Raw genomic sequence first — 20,429 nt, forward strand, 5'->3', positions numbered from 1 at the left:
ATTAGCAGTGTCCTTATGGATTTGATCGAAGTGCGCACTTTAAAGGGATCCTATCATAGGATACCCTTTTTTTCTGACTAACAAGTAGGAATAGCCTTAAGAAAGGCTATTCTTCTCTTACCTTTAGATGTCTTCTTCGCCCCGACGTTTAGTAGAAATCCCGGTTTTCTTCTGTATGCAAATGAGTTCTCTCGCAGCACTGGGGGCGGGCCCCAGTACTCAAACAGCAATGGGGGCGACCCAATGCTGCGAGAGAACTCTCCAGCGCCAGATCCATCTTCTTCTGGAATGGCCTCTTCCCGCGTCGTCTTCCGTCCTGGGTTTCAGTCTTCTAACCTCGGGCAGAGCCGACTGCACATGCCCGGGCCACAAGAAAATGGTCGCTTACTCATCCAATAATAGGATCCCTTTAAAGCATAACTAAACTTTTGGCCAACTTTTGATTTCCTGTCATAATTTGTAATGAATACATTTTGTAATATACTTTATTAATACATTTTGTCTCCTTTCTGTGAAATCCTGCATCTTTTTTTTTATTCTTTCCCTTGTTTCTGTATTAAGAGCAATGAACAGAATTGGATTTCGAGGCGACAAATCATTACGGTTATATAAAAAGGATCCTTTATGTGTCTTAGGCCGTGGCCCCACGTTGCGAAAAAGCATTTTTGTTTTGTTTTGTTTTTTTGAGCCAAAGTCAACAGTGGCTTCAACAGGAATGGGAAATCTATAAGAAGTTCTTATACTTCTTCCTACTTCTCAATCCACTCCCGACTTTGGCTCAAAAAACCGCAGCAAAGTCTGCACCAAAAAAAAAAAAGCAGCGTTTCCGCAACATGGGGCCTCAGCCTGTGGGTAATACTCTTAAAAGTTTCTTTTTATATAACCGTAAAGATTTGTCGCCCAGAAATCCAATTCTGTTTATTGCTGTCGATCTGCGTTCAGGAAATATGCAACAGCTGAAAACCTAAGCGCTATGCAAATGTCAGTTCCTGAAACAATCTAATTGTATTCCAGAGGCAGCAATGCAAATGATAGAGCAAGTAAACACGTAGAAAGTGCCAAATGATGGGATGTATTCATGCATGGCTAATGCGAGCTGCTGGAGTCTCTCCTGGCTGATATTACTAAACACCACTGCTGTTTGCGTACATCACGTCCAAGCCGTTTCAGCTGCACGCGGCGCGTTCCAGGATTATTCTCTGCTGCTATTTACTGCTTGCTTCTAGCTCTATCTGCCTACTTCAGTCTCCGGGACTCTGGGGTAATTCCAGCTGCACTGGTTTGATAGACGGTGGGCATTATGCAAAGTTTAGGGATGGCGTAGAAGTCTTCTAGTCCTGTGGTAAATATTGGTCTAAGCTGTCCTCAAATACCGGCTGGTACAAAAATCGTAGGAATATAATAATATGCATAGTGGAAGAGACAGGGTTTCTCATTATAATTCTTCATTATGGAGTGCTTGGCTTCTCTAATGAATTATTTATTAATGGGTCATTGTCGCCAATGTTTTAAAGATGTTGCTTAGCAGCCGACACTGGTGCATTGTAATAATTGACACCCCAGTGTCTGTATGATTGGGGTGCACTTTAAGATGCCACCCCCGAAGTGTTCTCTCCAGAGCCCCAGAGAGAGTAGAAGATGGGTGACGGCTCCTTGTATTCCTAGAACAAGGGTCATATGGATTGTGCTTGGGGAACGACAATGGTCGCACCGATTCTCCTGTCATTCCTTATGGAACTGAGGAAGGTAGTGCAGTAGTGAGCTTGGCTATTTTTATCAGTGTTAGTGCTCATATGACCAGTGGTGTAACTAGGAATGGCGGGGCCCCGTGGCGAACTTTGGACATGGACCGAAGACCCTGACCCACTCCCCCACCCTCCACATTCCTGCGTGCACTATTATGCCCCATCGTGGGCCCTGCACACAGTATTATGCCCCATAGTGGCCCCTGCACACAGTATTCTGTCCCTTAGTGGCTCCTGCACACAGTATTATGTCCCTTAGTGGCCCCTGCACACAGTATTATGTCCCTTAGTGGCCCCTGCACACAGTATTATGCCCCATAGTGGCCCCTGCACACAGTATTATGCCCCATAGTGGCCCCTGCACACAGTATTATGTCCCATAGTGGTCCCTGCACACAGTATTATGCCCCTGAAAAGTCTGAAAAGGGGGTCTGAAAAGACTCCCTGAGTATAATAGTGCTTGTGGGGCCCACGGCGTCACTTACCGATCCCGGCCCCTGCCAGGATGGGTAAGTGAATAGGACCCTTTACCGGCTGGAGTTACTCCAGCTGGTAACGGCCTATTAAAAAAAGCAGCGGTCGCAGCTGTCACCGGCCCCCTAATGTCCCGGGCCCTGTGGCAGCCGCTACCCCAGTAGTTACACCCCTGCATATGACTGTTAATACATTTGAAGAGGGTCTTGGACCAGTTTACTGCCCCAGGGGGTAACTTGGGTGGAAGGATTGCAGAGTAGGAACCTTAGGGGGGCCATAAGCTCTGGCATAATTATAGGAGTCACAGTGGTCGCAGCCCAGAAGCCAGGGGGGGACCATGAGTCATAGTCTTAACAATAAAAACTGATCAAACTTTTTTGGTGCACTGGAGTGAAATGAGGAAGACAATTGATGATACAAAGACATTCAATTTCAGGAGCCCTAAACACCTTCCCTGTGTGGTTGGCAGAGGGGGCACTACGGGGTATTGTACTGCATGGGGGAACAAAGGTAGCATTATACTATATGGGAGCAATAATGGATATACTACTGTGTGGGGGCACCAATGGGGCATTATAGCATGTGAAGGACACTAAGGGGGCATCATACTGTGCAAGGTCACTAAAATGGAGACACAAGTGGATTATACTGTGTGAGGGCACTAAGGAGACTTCAGTATGTTACACAGAGGAGGGCAGTGTTACTATAGGGGGAATAGATGGGGTTAGGTGGAGCTGGACAGGGTTAGAGACGTGTATTACCATATGTAAATACTGGACATGTTCGGCTTGGACCCTCACCTGATGGCAGACTCGGTAGTAGGAAAACGGTGTACAAAATGCAGAATGTATAAATATTCTGCAAGTTATAGGGAAATCCAGAAGTTTTTGATGAATTTGATATTCTGTTTATTATCTGTGATATTATCAGGATGTTTTTCAGAGTGTGAACAAAATCTGAGCATGTGAACTCGAGCAAACATGATACAACCCAGCTGGAGTATTGATCTTTCCCATTTCCCATCTTGTGTTTGCAGATAAGCGAAGCAGACATCTTGGGACAGACGGTGTCTATTTAGATGATATCAACTGTATGGATCCTGAGATTGCTGCTTTATATTTTCCGAAGAGGTTTGTAGTCTTATCTCTATTATGTTAGTGTATTTTGTGTTATCTCTAGGACGGTACAGGCGAATAGGAAGGAGCTTCCTGTTTTGTAGAGAATATTTAAAGGCGTTTTCCCATCACAGGATTTCAGCTGCCCTCTTGTCTCCTCTCCCCTTCACTTCCTGGTTTCCAGCTCAGTCCAGCAGCATGCTGGTGCTTGTTGTAAACTGCGCCCTGATCTCTGGATTTACATACAGAAATAATAGAAACACTGCTCAGGAAACTTTCCTAGTCCTTGGGGCAAGGGCTACTGACAGCAATATGCAGAGAGAAGAAAATAGAGATGGCGGGGAGTAGGGACTGAGGCCTCATTCCAACTAGAGAGGTGGTCTGTAACCTAGGCACCCAACTGTGATCACTGAGGAGGCAAAATAAACAGTTTCTGGCAAATTGAGAGAGATGGATAAAGCATATATGTATTCGGTTAACTTAAACTACAAGTCTGAACGTGATCCTAGACATGGGTATACCACTTTAAGGACATATGGACCATTGATATTAAAAATATGGTGCATTTTTAAAGCAACCCTGTCATTAAGAGTCCTGATTACCCCAACAAACCTTTTGTCTACACATTGATATAGGGAAAGCTGAGAGTCACCCAGTATGGGGGTTATCACTGACTTTCCTAGAAGTCCTACCATGATGTATTCTCCCTGAGAAATACTGCTCTGAATCTGAATATAACCCTATATATCACAGAGCTCAGCTTCTCTCCTCTATCATATAACCCTATATATCACAGAGCTCAGCTTCTCTCCTCTATCATATAACCCTATATATCACAGAGCTCAGCTTCTCTCCTCTATCATATAACCCTATATATCACAGAGCTCAGCTTCTCTCCTCTATCATATAACCCTATATATCACAGAGCTCAGCTTCTCTCCACTATCATATAACCCTATATATCACAGAGCTCAGCTTCTCTCCTCTATCATATAACCCTATATATCACAGAGCTCAGCTTCTCTCCTCTATTATATAACCCTATATATCACAGAGCTCAGCTTCTCTCCTCTATCATATAACCCTTAATATCACAGAGCTCAGCTTCTCTCCTCTATTATATAACCCTATATATCACAGAGCTCAGCTTCTCTCCTCTATCATATAACCCTATATATCACAGAGCTCAGCTTCTCTCCTCTATCATATATCCCTATATATTACAGAGCTCAGCTTCTCTCCTGTATCATATAACCCTATATATCACAGAGCTCAGCTTCTCTCCTCTATCATATATCCCTATATATCACAGAGCTCAGCTTCTCTCCTCCATCATATAACAGAGCTCAGTTTCTCATCATATAACCCTGGGCTCTCCTTTAAGTGACTTTGCTAATGTATACATTAATACATTTATATATATTTCTACGTATAACATTCCTCAGGTTTTTCTTGTGTAGCAGTACTCCACATATACACTGGATGTCCGGGTCTGTATTGTGTTCTTACTTTGTGTAATTCTTTGTTTCTAGTGGAGAGTCAGTCGCCGCTTTGAAGAGCACAGGAGAGAATGGAGCCCGTTCTGCCAACCAGTCACCACAGTCTGTAGGAAGCTCTGGAGTCGATAGTGGAGTAGAGAGTATATCTGATGGTTTAAGGGATCTTCCGTCTATCGCCATATCACTATGCGGAGGTCTCAGTGACAACAAAGAGCTGACAAAAGGTATAACACCCCATGAATCTGAGGGGCCAAGCGTTCAAAATTTACTATATTTTCCTGTTTTACTCAATACTTGCTTCCTTATGTTAAGGGGTTTTTCTTTTCCTCTTTCCCACTTGTTTGGTATTTTCCTTTTCCATGGTTTTGTCACATATTGAAAGGATTTTTCTGGACTCAAATCAAGTTTTCATACTGATGTCCTATCCATAGGTCATCAGTATACCATCTTTTGGGTTCCAATATCTGGACCCTGCAAAGATCAGCTGGTGCAGCAGCCTCTGAGTGATGGAAGCAGCGAGTGGATGGGGAGCGTGTGCAGCCCCGCAAGCACTGCAGTTCACCAGAACCACCACTGTGCAGTGGATGGGGGAGCGTATGCAGCCCCGCTAGTACTGCAGTTCACCGGAACCACCACTGTGCAGTGGATGGGGCTGCTGCGCTGCTCCTATTACTTGCATTACTACTCCTATTACCCTGACCGTTCACAAACTGATGACCTGTGCTATGCATAGGGACTGCCTAAAAACGTTCCCTGTTTGTAAAATTGTTTTTGGGGGTATTTTGTCCCTATGATACCAAGATAGGGCAGAATGCTTCTGCTTTTGCTGCCTATTTTTAGTCTATCATTGATCATTATTATGCAAAATTTTATGATTCTAGTTATTATTATTATTATTATTATTATTATTACTGTTCTTTCCATGCTAGACATGCCCCACACTCGTATGTGTACCGTTATGTACTGTCATTATAGCAGTCTTTTTATGGGTCCATCCCAGCATTATTGGGGGCCCCTCTGTCCCCCTAGATTTTCCTCCTCCAGTCTGACAGTTCTCCCCTATCCTCCGCTGACAGGTTTACCCCAGCTGCCATTATTTGTTATGCCCTGGAATAGCTGCACATAAAATCATGTTCCTCGCTGGCAGAGAGCCAGCTGCATTTTTATTTTACTTTAGATTGCACAAACATAAAACGGTCCCTTGTATATATGCGATTTGTCATCCTGACCTCGAGGAAAAGCGGATTCCAGAGAACAAAGAGAATAAAATGCCAGAGAAATGAACAACCTGTTCTACCGGAGAAACAAAACTCTGCATTCATTTAAGAATTCAGGATGATCTGCAGTTTAGAGGGAGCTGCCAATTCTAAACCTCAGCATCCAACATGTATTCTATATAGTCATCCAGTTACATATATGGAAAGACTATTTATTTTATGCTTTAGGTGCTCTATCCATCTCCCTATCTAATCTATATAGTCTGTATCTACAGTATCCATCTGCCTGCTTGTCTCTATCCTCTTCCAATGGAGATTAAGACTTTCAAACAACTTATTTTCTTGCATTTTCTGTATTCTTTTCCTTGTTACTCTCACTACTTTGGGCTCTAATACTACAGGGAAGCTGAAGCTGGGGGTTCATTTCAAACCCCTATATCTTGGGCATTATAAAATGTAGAACAGTAGTTTTGATGTTATATGGAAGACAAATTTACAGTTCTATTTGTATTTCCATAGATATCATCCATTGGGATTGGTATATTTATATATAACTTCTGCTGCTCCTAATCCTGATAATAACTCTGGAAGTAATACAGGTAGAACGGTCATAGAAAAGCTGGATATCTCATCTTTCACATGACACCAAAATCACTGTTCTACATTGTATAATGCCTCAGATAGATCTGTTTGTGGTGACCCACCCCCGCATTGTTAAAGCTTGTACACCCATACTTTAGTGAAAACCAGTAAAATTAAAAAATAGTGAAAAAATATGGAAGGGACAAAGTCGATTTCACGGAAACGAGCCAAAATCCATTAATAAAGTTTATTACCACATTTAGTAATGTTAGAAATGTTACTTGGAAATCACAAGTTGTATGAAAGGTTATGTATGCTTTAAATGTAACCCATCATTACCCAGCAGATATGTTGGCGATATATGTAGATCCGTCATTTTAATAGAGAAGTTGTGCCCACAGGACAGGGAATAAGTGTCCGATTGCTGGGAGTTGATCACCGGTTCCTGCAGTGATCAGGACGACAGGGGAACAAAATTCCCCCTAAAGCTGACTTGTGAATGGAGCATTAGAGCCCCTTTCACTGCTATGGGGCTGCCGGAACTGAAACGAACTAATAATAAAATAAATTATTAATAATAATAATAATAAAATAAAAATTAAAATAATAATAATATAATAATAATAACGGAGCACTAATCATGCAAATAGTCTGATGCTCCATTCACAAGGAAGCTGTAGAGTATGTTCATATGACATTTTTTGCAGGCATATTTTGACATGGAATCCGCCTGCAAAAATGCCTCCCATTGACTTCAATGGGGGCCGCTCGTTTTTTTTTTTTCCCCGCTAGCTTGTAGCGGGAAAAAGAAGTGACATGACTTATCTAGCAGCGGATTCTGCGGCTGAGTCAGCCACGGCGTCTACGGCTTGAGACATGCTCCTGTTTATGCCCATTCATTCAGGGCTAAACAGGAGCGGGATGCCGCAATGAAATGCCGACGCATCGGTATCCGAAAGTTCACAAGGTGGAAAAGGTTTCTGCCACCTTTTACGCTGTGTGAACATACCCTTAGGGCAAAATAACGCAGCGTATATGATCCATGCTCCCATTGCAATCAATGGGAGCTTTTACGGCGCGCAAAGTATCACACGCCGTATACGTGCCACATCACGTGGCATGTTACTCCGTGTGAATGGACCCTTAGAGAGACTTTTGGTCCCCTGATCAGTAGAGGACCTGACACCAGTCCCCCAGTGATCACTTAGTCGCATTCCTGTGGATAGGGGATAAATGTCTCTAACCGCATAACCCCTTTAAAGTTTTCTCGCCACTGTACTATACCATTCTGCCTGGGTGTCGGGGGAATACCCCGGTGGTGTATGCTGTTGGTTTCCGAATCTGAGGAAAAAAGGGGTACGAGCTCGGGAGATGCACAGAGACAGACACACGATTCTGTTTCTATAGCCTCATGTGATGTCATATTATCAGTAGAAACAACCGACCACATGATAATGGTTGCCAACCTCTGTGGTCACTATGTGGGACCACCCTGAGCCCTGTCACTTTTGAGTGATGCACTATTTTCAGCCATTATGTGATGTCATCACCAGGGTGCGATGATGTCACCAGTCACTGGTAGCCCAGAGTTCTTTGCCTTCCTTCTCTATGAGCCATAATGTGAAATATTTGCTCCTCGCTGTTGAAGCCACCGATCCCCTGTTTTCTTCCACAAATGTATGACTTAAATATTTATGCTGAGTTGTTCCCGGATTTTCCAGTATACTCACAAATTTCATTAAAACATCCTCTGTAGGAATAAAGCAAACAGCTCTGCAGCCAGAGGCTTGTGTGCCATCTGTTTGTAGTCGATACGTCTGCTTTAATATCACAGACTGGATGCTGTAACAGAGACATGCCGTATCTATGGACTTTTCTCTTAAAATAAGTTACTTAGAATTCATTCCAAATAAATGTTCACCTGTATAACACCAATGTGATTGTACGCCCCAAAAGTCTGTGCTTATTAATGCCATTGCACAATGTGGCCCCAAGCTCCGTCTCTGCTTTACAAACAAATCGGAAAAAACCTACCTTATGTCGCCACTAGGAGGCACACAAGAGCCTACTGCATACAGGTATAAAGTTTTGTATAGGAATCTAAAAATTTTACAATTAACCCCTTTTCGAAATCTACCATGCATGCCGTGCGGGCGCCATAGGGTGCTATGTAAAACAGCAGGGATTGGCGGCAGCATCTATGATGAGATGTCATGGTCAGATGTGACCTCGGCATCTGAGGGGTCACGGTCACTTATTTTAGTTCTGGAGGTATAGACGGTTCCCATGTGGCGAGATCGCAGGAGACATTCGGTTGCTATGACAGCCGGGAACCTTCTGCCATAGGAATATTACCATTCAGTTCTGACTGTGGAAGAGCGGAATAATAATACAGCAATTTTACCATAGACTGCAATACAGTAAAAGCGATCGAATCATAATGGGTTTATGCTAAGCGGAGGCAAAAAAAACAAAAAGTTTAAGGTTTTTTAAAGTATAAAAAAGTTCTAAAAATATAAAAGTTTAAAACACCCTTCTGTCCCTACAATTCATCAAAAATAAGCAAACATTTTCAAGATCCCAGAATCCAAAAACTGTTAAATTATAAAATGTATCCCATACGGTGAACGCTGTAGCAGGGGGAATAAAAATCTAATTTATTTTTCACCATTACAACACCTGCAAAAAGTTGCATAAAAAAATTATCAAAAGTTGGAAAAACTATAACCCTGTCAAAAATGCCTTACGCAGCTCAATATATATATATATATATATATATATATATATATATATATATATATGTATATTATGTATGTATATGTGTGATATATTACTAGCTGTACACACGACTTCGTCCGCAGCCCCCCTGACCCTGGCATGAACCACCTGCAGCGCGGCCCCCACGTCCCTTTCCTTGCGGCCGCCGCAGGCCCCTCCTACAGGATGGTGGGTCTGGTGGGCCTCAGCCCCCCCCTTTCCCGCTACTCACGCCTCCGGCCCTGCCCTTACCCACCACCCGCTCCCCCTGCCCCCATTTAGAGATTACAGTGACCTCCTACATCTCCCCCTTCCCCCCAGCACCAGCCACCCGTGACCCCGATGACCCTACCCCCCCCCCCCCCCTCCATTCCACATGTGCAATCCGGGCCCATATACATACATACATATATATATATATATATATATATATATATATGTGTGTGTGTACTTATATATGTGTGTGTGTACTGTATATAATTGTTTGTGACAATATTTTTTGTTTCTCCAAGTTTAGAATTTGTATAGAAAAAAAATTGTATTCAGACATGAAAAAACTGTATTCCTTTGGTATTGCGGTTATAAGTGTATAGGTAATAAGTCATTTCTATCACACAATGAATGCTGCACAAACAAAATGTGCAAAAAATTCGCACAATTTTCCTAATTTTGCCCAATTCTGTTTTTTTTTTTTTTTTCTTCTTTACCCAAGTTTGATGTATGGAGTATTGAATGGTGAAATACAAAGTCTCCTGTGAAAAATAAACCTTTATATGGCTCTGAAAATGAAGAATGGTGGCACTAGAAAGAGGTTAATACTTAATGATAAACCTGTATGTTCGCAGCCTCTTCTTCATGTGTTTAAGACGCCCACTAGTGCCTATGTACAATGTACTGTAATACAGAAGTCATGCAGTATATTGTACAAGGATCAAGCAATTCCGGGTTCAAGTAAAAGAAAAATGGCCACCAGTTTCTCTGACTACTCCTTACAAGACTAAGACACTCCTTCCTACTGTGGGCTGGTCCAAGAGCAAGAAGGGGACGTGTCTCAGACTACCGAAGCACAGTGTGCATAGAGCCCCCTGAGGCACTGGTAGCCATTTTAAACACATGAAGAAGGGGCTGGAAACCTTACTGGGAAAAATAAAAATAAAAAAAGACGGTCATGGGATATTTTAACTATGCGTTAACCATCGATTTACCCCTGATACATGCATACCTAGCTAGGCCGATCCCGCTGCAGTCTTGCACATTACCACATGAATACCAAATACCGCCATTAGCTATTCTTACCGTTCGGATGGTTATTAGTATTAGTCATTTATATTGTAATATCCTCCGTATACACACAAGGCGCAATCCAAACAAGAATTAAGTCGTAATAAGGTCAGTCAACAGCAGATAGCTTGCTTGTTGACATAAGGTAATAGATTTACTTTCAAGGGGAGTAAACTGAGATTGATGAAATACTTCACGCTGTTTCCGCCGGTGTGTGCCGCCTGTCAATTTGCTCTTTTCTTATGTAGATAGTTTGATCTTGGGTAATGAAGGAATTGGGGGCAAGAGGGCAGAAAACAAACATAGCAGGTATTTGTATAGCACAAACTTGTCATTGCAAACCTTTTGTATAAAAATAGGCAAACCTTATTATTGCTAACCCTTTAAAACCCTATGGGGGATGGATTGCTGAATTTTATTTTATTTTTTTAATCAAAACCAGATAGCAAAATCAATCCTTATTTTATCTCATCTGTTTTTAGGCATGCTCTGTGCAGGGAGGGGAAGTAGATAAGCTGTAACATTACCAATTGTCAGTAGAGGATGCAATGATGGGTCAGTGGTGTTATCTATGCTAACTTATGTTGTAATCCTGCCTGTCTTGTCTGTGGTGTAAATGAGGTGGCTGCTGCAAAGAAAATGCCTAAAGAATTTGCAGGTGTCAGCCTATTCTCAGGCTTAGTGGTCAGAGTGAAAACTGCAGGATTTAGAATTCTTATAAAAAATTTTTTTTACCGTAGATTAAAATTTTTTAAAAAAAATTGTTGAAAATATGTCTAACATAGAAAACTTGTTTTGATTATTTATTTTATTTTTTAAAAAGGAATTTTCTGTGCTCCTGAACTTAATATTGTACAGGCTTTATTTTATAATGTGCAATTCAGCCCAGAGACATACCGTAATATCTATAACACGGCCCCAACTTACCGTGTGCCATCTATAACAACTGGGTCTTATTATACGGTAGAGAGGTCTTTGGCACCCCCCTCAGGCTCCAGGGCTTGGTAGTGATGGCTATCTCTTTAGTGACCTACCCCTATAGCTATACCCCTGTGTCGGCCATATTGCTTGTCACCTGGTCACCCAGTGGACTAACTTGCTCTCTCAAGAGTGCACTCAGTCATAATAAATGATTCCCCCCCCCCCATTTTAATCCAGTCACTGCAGAAAGATGCTTACTGTAATGATTATTTCATGTCTGAAGGGGGCAGCAGTGCTCAACATAGAGATGTACCCCTTCGGTTCCACACGGCTCTTGGAGCGTTGTTTGGACTCATATAATTTTCATGAGCCTGTTCTACTTGCCAGTCACAGCCAATGAGTACTATCACTACATACTACTGCTTCGTATTAGTGATTGGTGGGGGTCTCCACATTCAGACCCCACTAATTAAAACTTCTGACCCTTTAGGGAAGATTTATTGTGTCTCGAATGCTAGTTTTCTGACGTACAAGACTTTCCTGGTGGGTTCATTTTGAGGGGTGTGGGATGGTGGCCCCACCTGACTTATCATCATTTATGCCTAAAGTCCTATACCAGCTAGGCGCAGGCGCGCCGCCCTGCCGAGGTGTGCGCAGGAATATACCAGTCTTCACAGCTCTCCTCCTATGCCGCTATGGCATTTACCCTCTAAATATTAGTATATTAGGGCATAGATTCAATTATACCGCTTCTAGATCTATTCACATCCTTTTAATTTGCCTATTTTGTCTCTGCAGAGCAGTTTCTAGAACAAGTAGTCACGTACCAGCAGTTTGTGGACAATCCGGCAATCATTGATGATCCGAACCTAGTTGTAAAAATTGGAAATAAGTAAGTATTGATGAAGTCAGGACTTAATATAGTAGACTGTATAGTATTAAAGGAAATGTTCCATCTCTGACTCCCCCCCCCCCCCCCCCTTATGTGCCAATAAGGATCTGCTGTTAATCTGATGGACCGCGTAATACATGGACAGCGAGCCTATGAATGGCGGCATGTAGGTGTTTCCTTCCTCCCTTCCTTACTTTCTCTCGTCTCAACTTATCCCAAGATGAGTGGTACAAGATGTCCAGCTTTATCAAAACCACGATTTTGCGATACTCTGTCACAAGATGTCTGTTACGTTTGTAGTCACCTAGTGGTTGTGTTGTGAGTTGCAATGTTTGTAGTGAAATGTAATAGAATTTTGTTGTAGTTCCAGACCACCCCAGTCTTCCTAAATCTGGGCCTAGGCCTACATTTGTGTGTAGACTTATAATAGAAAGGAAGACTAGTTGGACCCTCGATACATTCGAAGCACGACTGTAGTTCCGTGTAGTCCTGTCATCCATGAACGACCCTGCTCGGTTGTATCAGAAATTACTTGAGGGCAAAAGAATATAATCCGCTGAAGGGAGAACTGCTCAGTATGCTATGGCCAGACCTTCTATATACCCATGAACCGTGACCGATATAAACCATTCTCATGTTGCTAGTATAGATAAAAGAGAGGCTCTATGGTTACCATGGAAACAGTACCCTTGTGCAGTTTTCAAGCGCGCTACAATTTTCTGCAGCCGCTGATGTTTGTCATTGGACTCACTTGGTTTTATAGGAATATGGCTTTAATGTTAGAGCTCTAAATGGCTGATGTGTGTGTTAAAGTTTGCTTTGCCTCCTGCTACAAAGATTATTTCTGTAGTAGGAAACCGCCACTAGAGGGAGCTCAGGTGCTTATTGTGTACGTGTATATACCGAACACCGTGACAACTTTGTATTGGCTAGGTCACCGATAGACGTGATGTCACTTCCTGATTGGAGGAAGTGGGGATCAGTTTCATAGTCATGGATAACCTCTTGAAGGGGGACATGTCAGAGTGATTTTGGGACTGTGAACCACTCACAGGTCCTTATGGGCTGGGGGTTTAGTGTCCTAAACAGCCTAGTTGTAAAGCTGTCTGTGCCCTCATTGGAAAAAAAACCCTTTATACTTACCTAATGTCTGTACTCCAGGTTCCTTGGGATATACACTAGAGATGAGCGAGTACTGTTCGGATCAGCCGATCCGAACAGCACGCTCCATAGAAATGAATGGATGCACCTGGTACTTCCACTTTGACGGCGGTCGGCCGCTTAACCCCCCGCGTGCCGGCTACGTCCATTCGTTTCTATGTGAGCGTGCTGTTCACATCGGTTGATCCGAACAGTACTCACTCATCTCTAATATACACTCTGGTTTCACTGCGCATGCGCCACATTTACAAAGAGGCCCTAACTACACCTATTTATTTATTTATTTTAGCCCCTACCATTCCTGAGAAATTTGGTGCTATTAGTTCAGCACCCAATATGCTAATTAAGACACTTTACTGTCAGGTAGGCGGTCCTTGGCTGGAGCAGATAGTCTGGGATAGCCCGCCTGAAAGCAAGGATCCTACTTAGTATATTGGGTGCTAAAACTGACAGCACTGATCAGGAAAGGTGTGAGCTAGAGGTGGTAAAAAAAAAAAAAATCACCAAATTCACATCATCGAATGATAGATTTGCATCTTTCAAATTTGTTATTGGATATTTCGGCATGAAAATCTTCTGTCTGTACCTGCCCTAAAGTACTTGGAGTATTTTCTCATGGCCTGGTGCGCTGGGTTGTATTTGATCAATATCTCACGGATCCCGAGTACTGTGTCGGAGTATTTCATGTGTATCACCTGACTAGTGCAAAATCCTCAAAAACATCTGTTCCATCTCCATTGCAGACTAAAAACTCAGAGCGATCTGCTCCATGATATATGAATTGTTCATGCCGCGTATCGCTCTGGATTCTTGGTCTTCGATAGAGAACGGCATCATCTTCAGTATGGTGCTTAATGCTGTTCTGTACTGCATATTGTATTACAAGCCAACACACACCAGGTCTTACACACCTATTTGGGAAAACTTTCAGCTGTTTGTTGTCACCACTAGGGGGCTGATCTGTATACAGCAGTCTACAATCCTGAATATTGATCTGGATGTGAGCTGCATATACGTCGCTCTATAGCTGTTAGTTTTACTGGGGTGTGACAAAGAAATGGAGCTCCTTAATATGTCCATAGACCACGTTCTTTTCAGCAAACAGTTACCAACACACAAATGTCGTGGTAATAGGCTCAGAAGTCATTACAAATATATAGTTTATTCAGCAAAAAAACACCAACTTCCAATGGGAGGTCCGATGTGCCGTTTTGTTTATTATAGATCAGGTCCGATCTTGCTCTATGATATCAGAATGGAACTAATGGTTGACGGAAGGCACATGGATGTGTTTTTGTTCTAACATGACCCCTTGTTAAATATCTTGTATTTGCCGGTGAGACTTGTGTCCACTGTTAAATATCCGTACCTGGCCTTATCCACGATAGGAAGAAGTCAGCTTGTTATAAATCAGTGTAGAGGTTTATTAATATCTTGAAGGAAAACACAGGAACAGGGAAAATGTCCAAAATAACACAAATATCAGTCAATTGTCAATAGCTTACATCTTCAGAGAAGTTAAATCATCTGGATATCTTGTAGTTACAGCTTGGTTCATGCTTGTCATCTGGTTGGTGGACTTGGGCTGGTTACGACGTCCATGGATGTCCATCTGCCTGGACCACCCACCCTGGTGTTCCCAAAGACAGACCTCCTGGTCTTCCCCTGGTCTTCCCAAAGACAGACCCAGACATGTGTATTTCTTACTCATTTATATTCATGAGAGTGGGTGTTACCTTCCATCTTGTAGCTATGTAAGGAGATTTCTAAAATGGTCTACTCTAACCGCACCCATGCACCCAAAATATAAGACTATGATGTCAGTAGAGTGTTAACCCCATGTCTGCTAGAGAATATTGTAAATATATAATATTTAACACCCCTCCTTTGGCCTGCACACTCTTTCGTATGCATGAGGCCTTAAAGGGGCTCTATCAGCAAAACCTAAAAAAGAATGATCTACTTACGCATCGTGCACGCTGAGCGGGCATTCAGGGTGTGTCGTCTTCTTCATCCACGCCTCCTTTTCCTGTGATGTCCTCGGGTCCCGTCTTCCTCCAGCGCTCGCGAACTGACAGTGATAAAAAAAAATGGCCTGGGCGCATGCGCAGTAGCCATAGTAGAAGCCGCATGCTACTGCGCATGCGCCCAGGCCATTTTTTTTTATCACTGTCAGTTTGCGAGCGCCGGAGGAGGATGGGACCCGAGGACATCGGAGGAAGAGGAGGCGTGGATGAAGAAGACGGCGCACCCTGATCGCCCGCCCAGCGTGCACGATCCGTAAGTAGATCACATTCTTTTTTAGGGTATTATTTTAAAACGGGGGGGTAGTTTAATATAACTTTTACGGTGCCTGAATAGCCTTTTTAAAGGCTATTCACGCATATGTGGGGCTCTATCAGCATGATTTTGCTGATAGAGCCCCTTTAAGATACTTATCCATGAACAAGCAGGGACTGGAATATACAACCTCACAATCGTCGCCAATAGCTATTCTTGTCTACTTCCTCCATACATACACCTGCTTGGCTGAGTGTCCATCTGTTCTTGGGGAAGGAGATTAAGCCACTACCAGACTTCCCGGTGCAAAGTATCTACAATGAACAAGGGATCAAGCATGTAGTAACCCGAACGCCCCATCCTCCTTCATGTGTCGGAAGAGGATCGGCACACCCTTATTCACTTACATAGGTCAGTCAGACGACTTTGCCGACATGGGCGGGTTCAGACATCTTGGCTCATGTGTATCGCCACCTTTAGCCTAATAAACAAGACGGAATATCCGTTATTTTAATGCTGGCGGTTGCTTTGACCGAATTCTAAATGTCAAAGTCATACGGTAGTTGTGGAGAGGTTTAGACCCGGTGACATCCAGCCACACGCTGGGTACATTGAGGTTTGCGGTAGAGAGTTCTTACTTATTGTTATAATTTATTCGTCACTTGATTATAGATATTAGCAGTCATCAGTTTCCAAGGCAACCGTGCAAAAGTGCTGAGTTAGAGCTGTCGACAGTACGAAATTTGATGCTAAAAAGTCTCATTTGACTTTTCCGTCTTGCCTGTCTGCGTTGTTTGCATATATGTAAACTAGTGATGAATAATTCATAGGAAGTGTACTGGGCTGAGGAACGCAACGCGCAACTACTTGACGTGACCCTTCCAACTTTTTTTTTCTGGGGTAGTCGTTCTATAGTATAACTTTTTTTTTGTACATTTTCGTTGCGAATGTTTAGATTTACAGAATATATGAGTGATATTTGCCTCCTTATGCATTGCAGATCCCGACTTTCCATTCTTTATACTTCCTTCTGTTCCATTGTATTGTTGTTTTAACCCTGTGATTTCCTTCTCAGGTACTACAATTGGCCAACAGCTGCCCCCCTCCTCTTGGCCATGCAGGCTTTCCAGAAACCATTACCTAAGGTAGGCATAAGTGAAACAGCAGCTCAAAACCCTATATTATGTGTGGTTACCCTCTGCATTGTGTCCTGCCGGCTGTAAATGTGACTACGGTTGTACGGTGGAGCGTTGGGTACTCTTGCTTGGTGGTGGTCGTCTTCAAGTTGGCCCATTGGCAAATCACCATAACTAACACACGTCTAACATTAACCTACTGTAGAGCAAACACCACTTCCTTTTTTTTGCCAGTACAGTCCAAAAAAACAGAGATGGAAGTCATTGAGACCGCATTTGGGTTATTCTCAAAAATGGGGCATAAATTTTGGCTATTTAAAGGGATCCTATCATTGGATCCCTTTTTTTCTGACTAACACGTAGGAATAGCCTTAAGAAAGGTTATTCTTCTCCTACCTTTAGATGTCTTCTCCGCACCGCCGTTCGGTAGAAATCCGGGTTTTCTTCGGTATGCAAATGAGTTCTCTCGCATCACTGGGGGCGGTCCCCAGCGGTCAAACAGCACTGGGGTCGCCCCCAATGCTGCAAGAGAACTCTCCAGCGCTGCCTCCATCTCAGTCTGGAATGGCCCTTCTCCGCGCTGGGTTCAAACTTCTACACATGCACAGCTGGCTCTGCCATCGGGTCTCAGGCAGAGCCGACTGCACTTGCATAATGGAAAAAGTACAAGCCAATGGTGTGAATAAATAGTCTGACTAGTTAATAATAAAACATTTGAAATATTTATTAAATACATAGTAAATAATTACCATTAAAATCTTAGATACAGCAGGGCAGATGGAATTTGCCAGAACACAAAAGAATGACCCTAGAAATGAAAGACCTAAAGCGCTGTGCATAATTACATAATATTAAATTTTAGGTAGGTATCAAATCATGTAAAGTACATGGAACCTATATCAATGGTGTATGAGGCCCCTGTAGACAATAAACATTAGTCATACATCCTGCACTTCAACTATTCAAATATCGGTGTATATAATCTACACACAACAAATAACAGTGCAGGATACACCTAAACGTACATATGTACCAAAGGATGAAAAAATAGGGGACACACTGAAAATATCATGTTGTGAAAGAGTTAGATTGTTAAATCATCATGTAGAGTACATCAGATCACATTCTAAAGTCAAACATAGCAACATGTCATAAAGTCCAATAGTGACCATACATTTAAAGGGGCTCGATCACTGGGAAAAGTCATTTTTAGAAATGCTATTCCACACTTACCTTTAGTATGTAAATTGCCTCAATGGTTTCTAAATAAGTCCATTTTTATTCATATGCTAATGAGCTTTCAGCTAGCACAAGAAGTTCCCAGCAGCACTCCTCTCTTCTATTATCTCCTATAAGTGTGTGCAAACAGGAAGCTGAGTCATCATCATCATCAGAAACAGCCTGTACATAGGAAACAATAGCAAAGGAGGTGCACGATGCATTGTGCACCAGTCTAATTAGCATATGAATAAAAATTGACTTATTCAAAAACCACTCAGGCAATCTACATACTAACTTACTAGGTAAGTTACTAGGTAAGTGTGGAATAGCATTTCTAACGCCTATGCAAGGATGTGATTAGTTAAAAATGACTTTTCCCAATGATAGTGCCCCTTTAATTACCTGAAGTCATATTGAAGTTGAAAAATGGTTAACTCAGCACTCACAGAAATACAAATGACATGTAGAAGGAACATCCCTACGCATTTCATCAAGAGCTGGCTTCCTCAGGAGGTGTGACCATCATTGGCTTGTGCTATTTTCATTATGCTTGTATGTTGTTTATTAAACGGATCCTATCACTCAGACATGATTTTTTTGTAAGTACCATGTCGGAATAGCCTTAAGAAAGGCTATTCGTCTCCTACCTTTCGTTGTCTTCTCTGTGCCGCTTTTTGCCTACAATCCCGGTTCTTGTTGGTATGCAAATTAGCTCTCTTGCAGCACTGGGGGCGGGCTCCAGCGCTCAAGCAGCACTGGGGGCATCCCCAATGCTGTGAGAGAACTGTCTCCAGCGCCTACATCTTTTGTCAGCAGCGCCCTCTTCAACGTCTTCTTCCGGCAGTGGCTTGTAACTTCTAGGCCTCGGGCCTTGGGCAGAGAAGACCTCAGGTCACGGGAAAATGGCTGCTTGCACAGTATTGTAAGTGGCCGTTTTCCTGTGGTCTGTGGGTATGCGCAGTCTGCTCTGCCCGAGGCCTAGAAGGTATAAGCCACCGCCGGAAGAAGACGCTGAAGAGGACATTGCTGACGAAGATGGAGGCGGCACTGGAGAGAGTTCATTGGGGACGCCCCCAGTGCTGTTTGAGCGCTGGGGCTCGCCCCCAGTGCTGCGAGAGAGCTAATTTGCATACAGGGAAAAAATGGGATTGTAGGCGACCGATGGCCCGGAGAAGACGACGAAAGGTAGGAGACGAATAGCCTTTCCTGAGGCTATTCCGACATGGTACTTAGAAGAAAAAAAAAATCATGTCTGAGTGATAGGATCCCTTTAAGCCAAAAGAGATGAATGTGAGGTATAACTGTATGGAGTGCGTAAATTGTATTCTGGTTTTTCAGAAAATTCCTCTTTCATGGATTATAAGAAAAGAGCCGACTGCACGTGCCTGTGGCCATTTTTTTTGTGGCCACTTACGCTACAGGCAGTAGGCTCTGTTATAAGCAGGGGGAGATCTATTGCTGAAGTTGAGTTTGTCAGGGAGAAGCTGGGGCCATTCTACATATAATACATTCAAAATATAATTAATAAATGGTGTATATGTGTAGAACATATATCAATATTATAAATTTGCAATTTGTACCATATAGTTTAGATTTATGGTTCAGTATCCTTCTATATAAAATCATACGTTTAGTACATCTCACCCATTGTTACATTTCGAGTCCCATTTCCATCCCCGCAGTGAATTTTTACTTTTCAATTAAGCTTTTATGATCGGAATGGGTTCCACTTCTTCAGGCCTACGTTATTTTTCTGGCTGCGGGAACGTACCCGAGCTTTACTACTCGGGGCAAGGGAGCTTGGTTTATGAGGTTAGAGACAAAATATTATCGTCGGAAAGAGAAGCTTTTGGTGCGTTCTATGTTTGGTTGCCAGGGGCAACTCATTATTCATATATAAACATAATTGAGGTGTCCTATTGTCAGGCGCTTTTTCATAAGAACAGATTGGTCGCGCAGCAACATTTTCCATTAGAAGTTGTTTTGTTTATCCGGAGAATAATAAGACATGAATCATGTAATTACCCATTATGGCTGAGCGCTATTCTTTCTAGGTGGTTAGAAATAGAATTATTTGTTTGCGACTGCTCCATTCTCCCCAGCACAATGGTTGATTATCTAATCTTCAGGCTATGGCTATTCAAACAA

The 20,429-nt window shown here is 42.7% G+C and overlaps 1 protein-coding gene across 3 annotated transcripts in view; it reads left to right on the forward strand.

The window, feature by feature from the left end:
- LPIN1 (lipin 1) overlaps positions 1–20,429 on the forward strand; it is a 122,547-nt gene that overhangs the window by 77,605 nt on the left and 24,513 nt on the right. For all 3 annotated transcript variants that reach the window (XM_075269150.1, XM_075269152.1, XM_075269151.1), the window contains exons 8-11: positions 3,256–3,349; positions 4,867–5,057; positions 12,390–12,483; positions 17,000–17,069. In XM_075269150.1, coding sequence (XP_075125251.1) covers positions 3,256–3,349; positions 4,867–5,057; positions 12,390–12,483; positions 17,000–17,069 — 449 coding nt within the window. The remainder of the gene's footprint in view (positions 1–3,255; positions 3,350–4,866; positions 5,058–12,389; positions 12,484–16,999; positions 17,070–20,429) is intronic.

The sequence above is a fragment of the Leptodactylus fuscus genome, chromosome 3 (assembly GCF_031893055.1).
Source record: "Leptodactylus fuscus isolate aLepFus1 chromosome 3, aLepFus1.hap2, whole genome shotgun sequence".
Lineage (NCBI taxonomy): Eukaryota > Metazoa > Chordata > Amphibia > Anura > Leptodactylidae > Leptodactylus > Leptodactylus fuscus.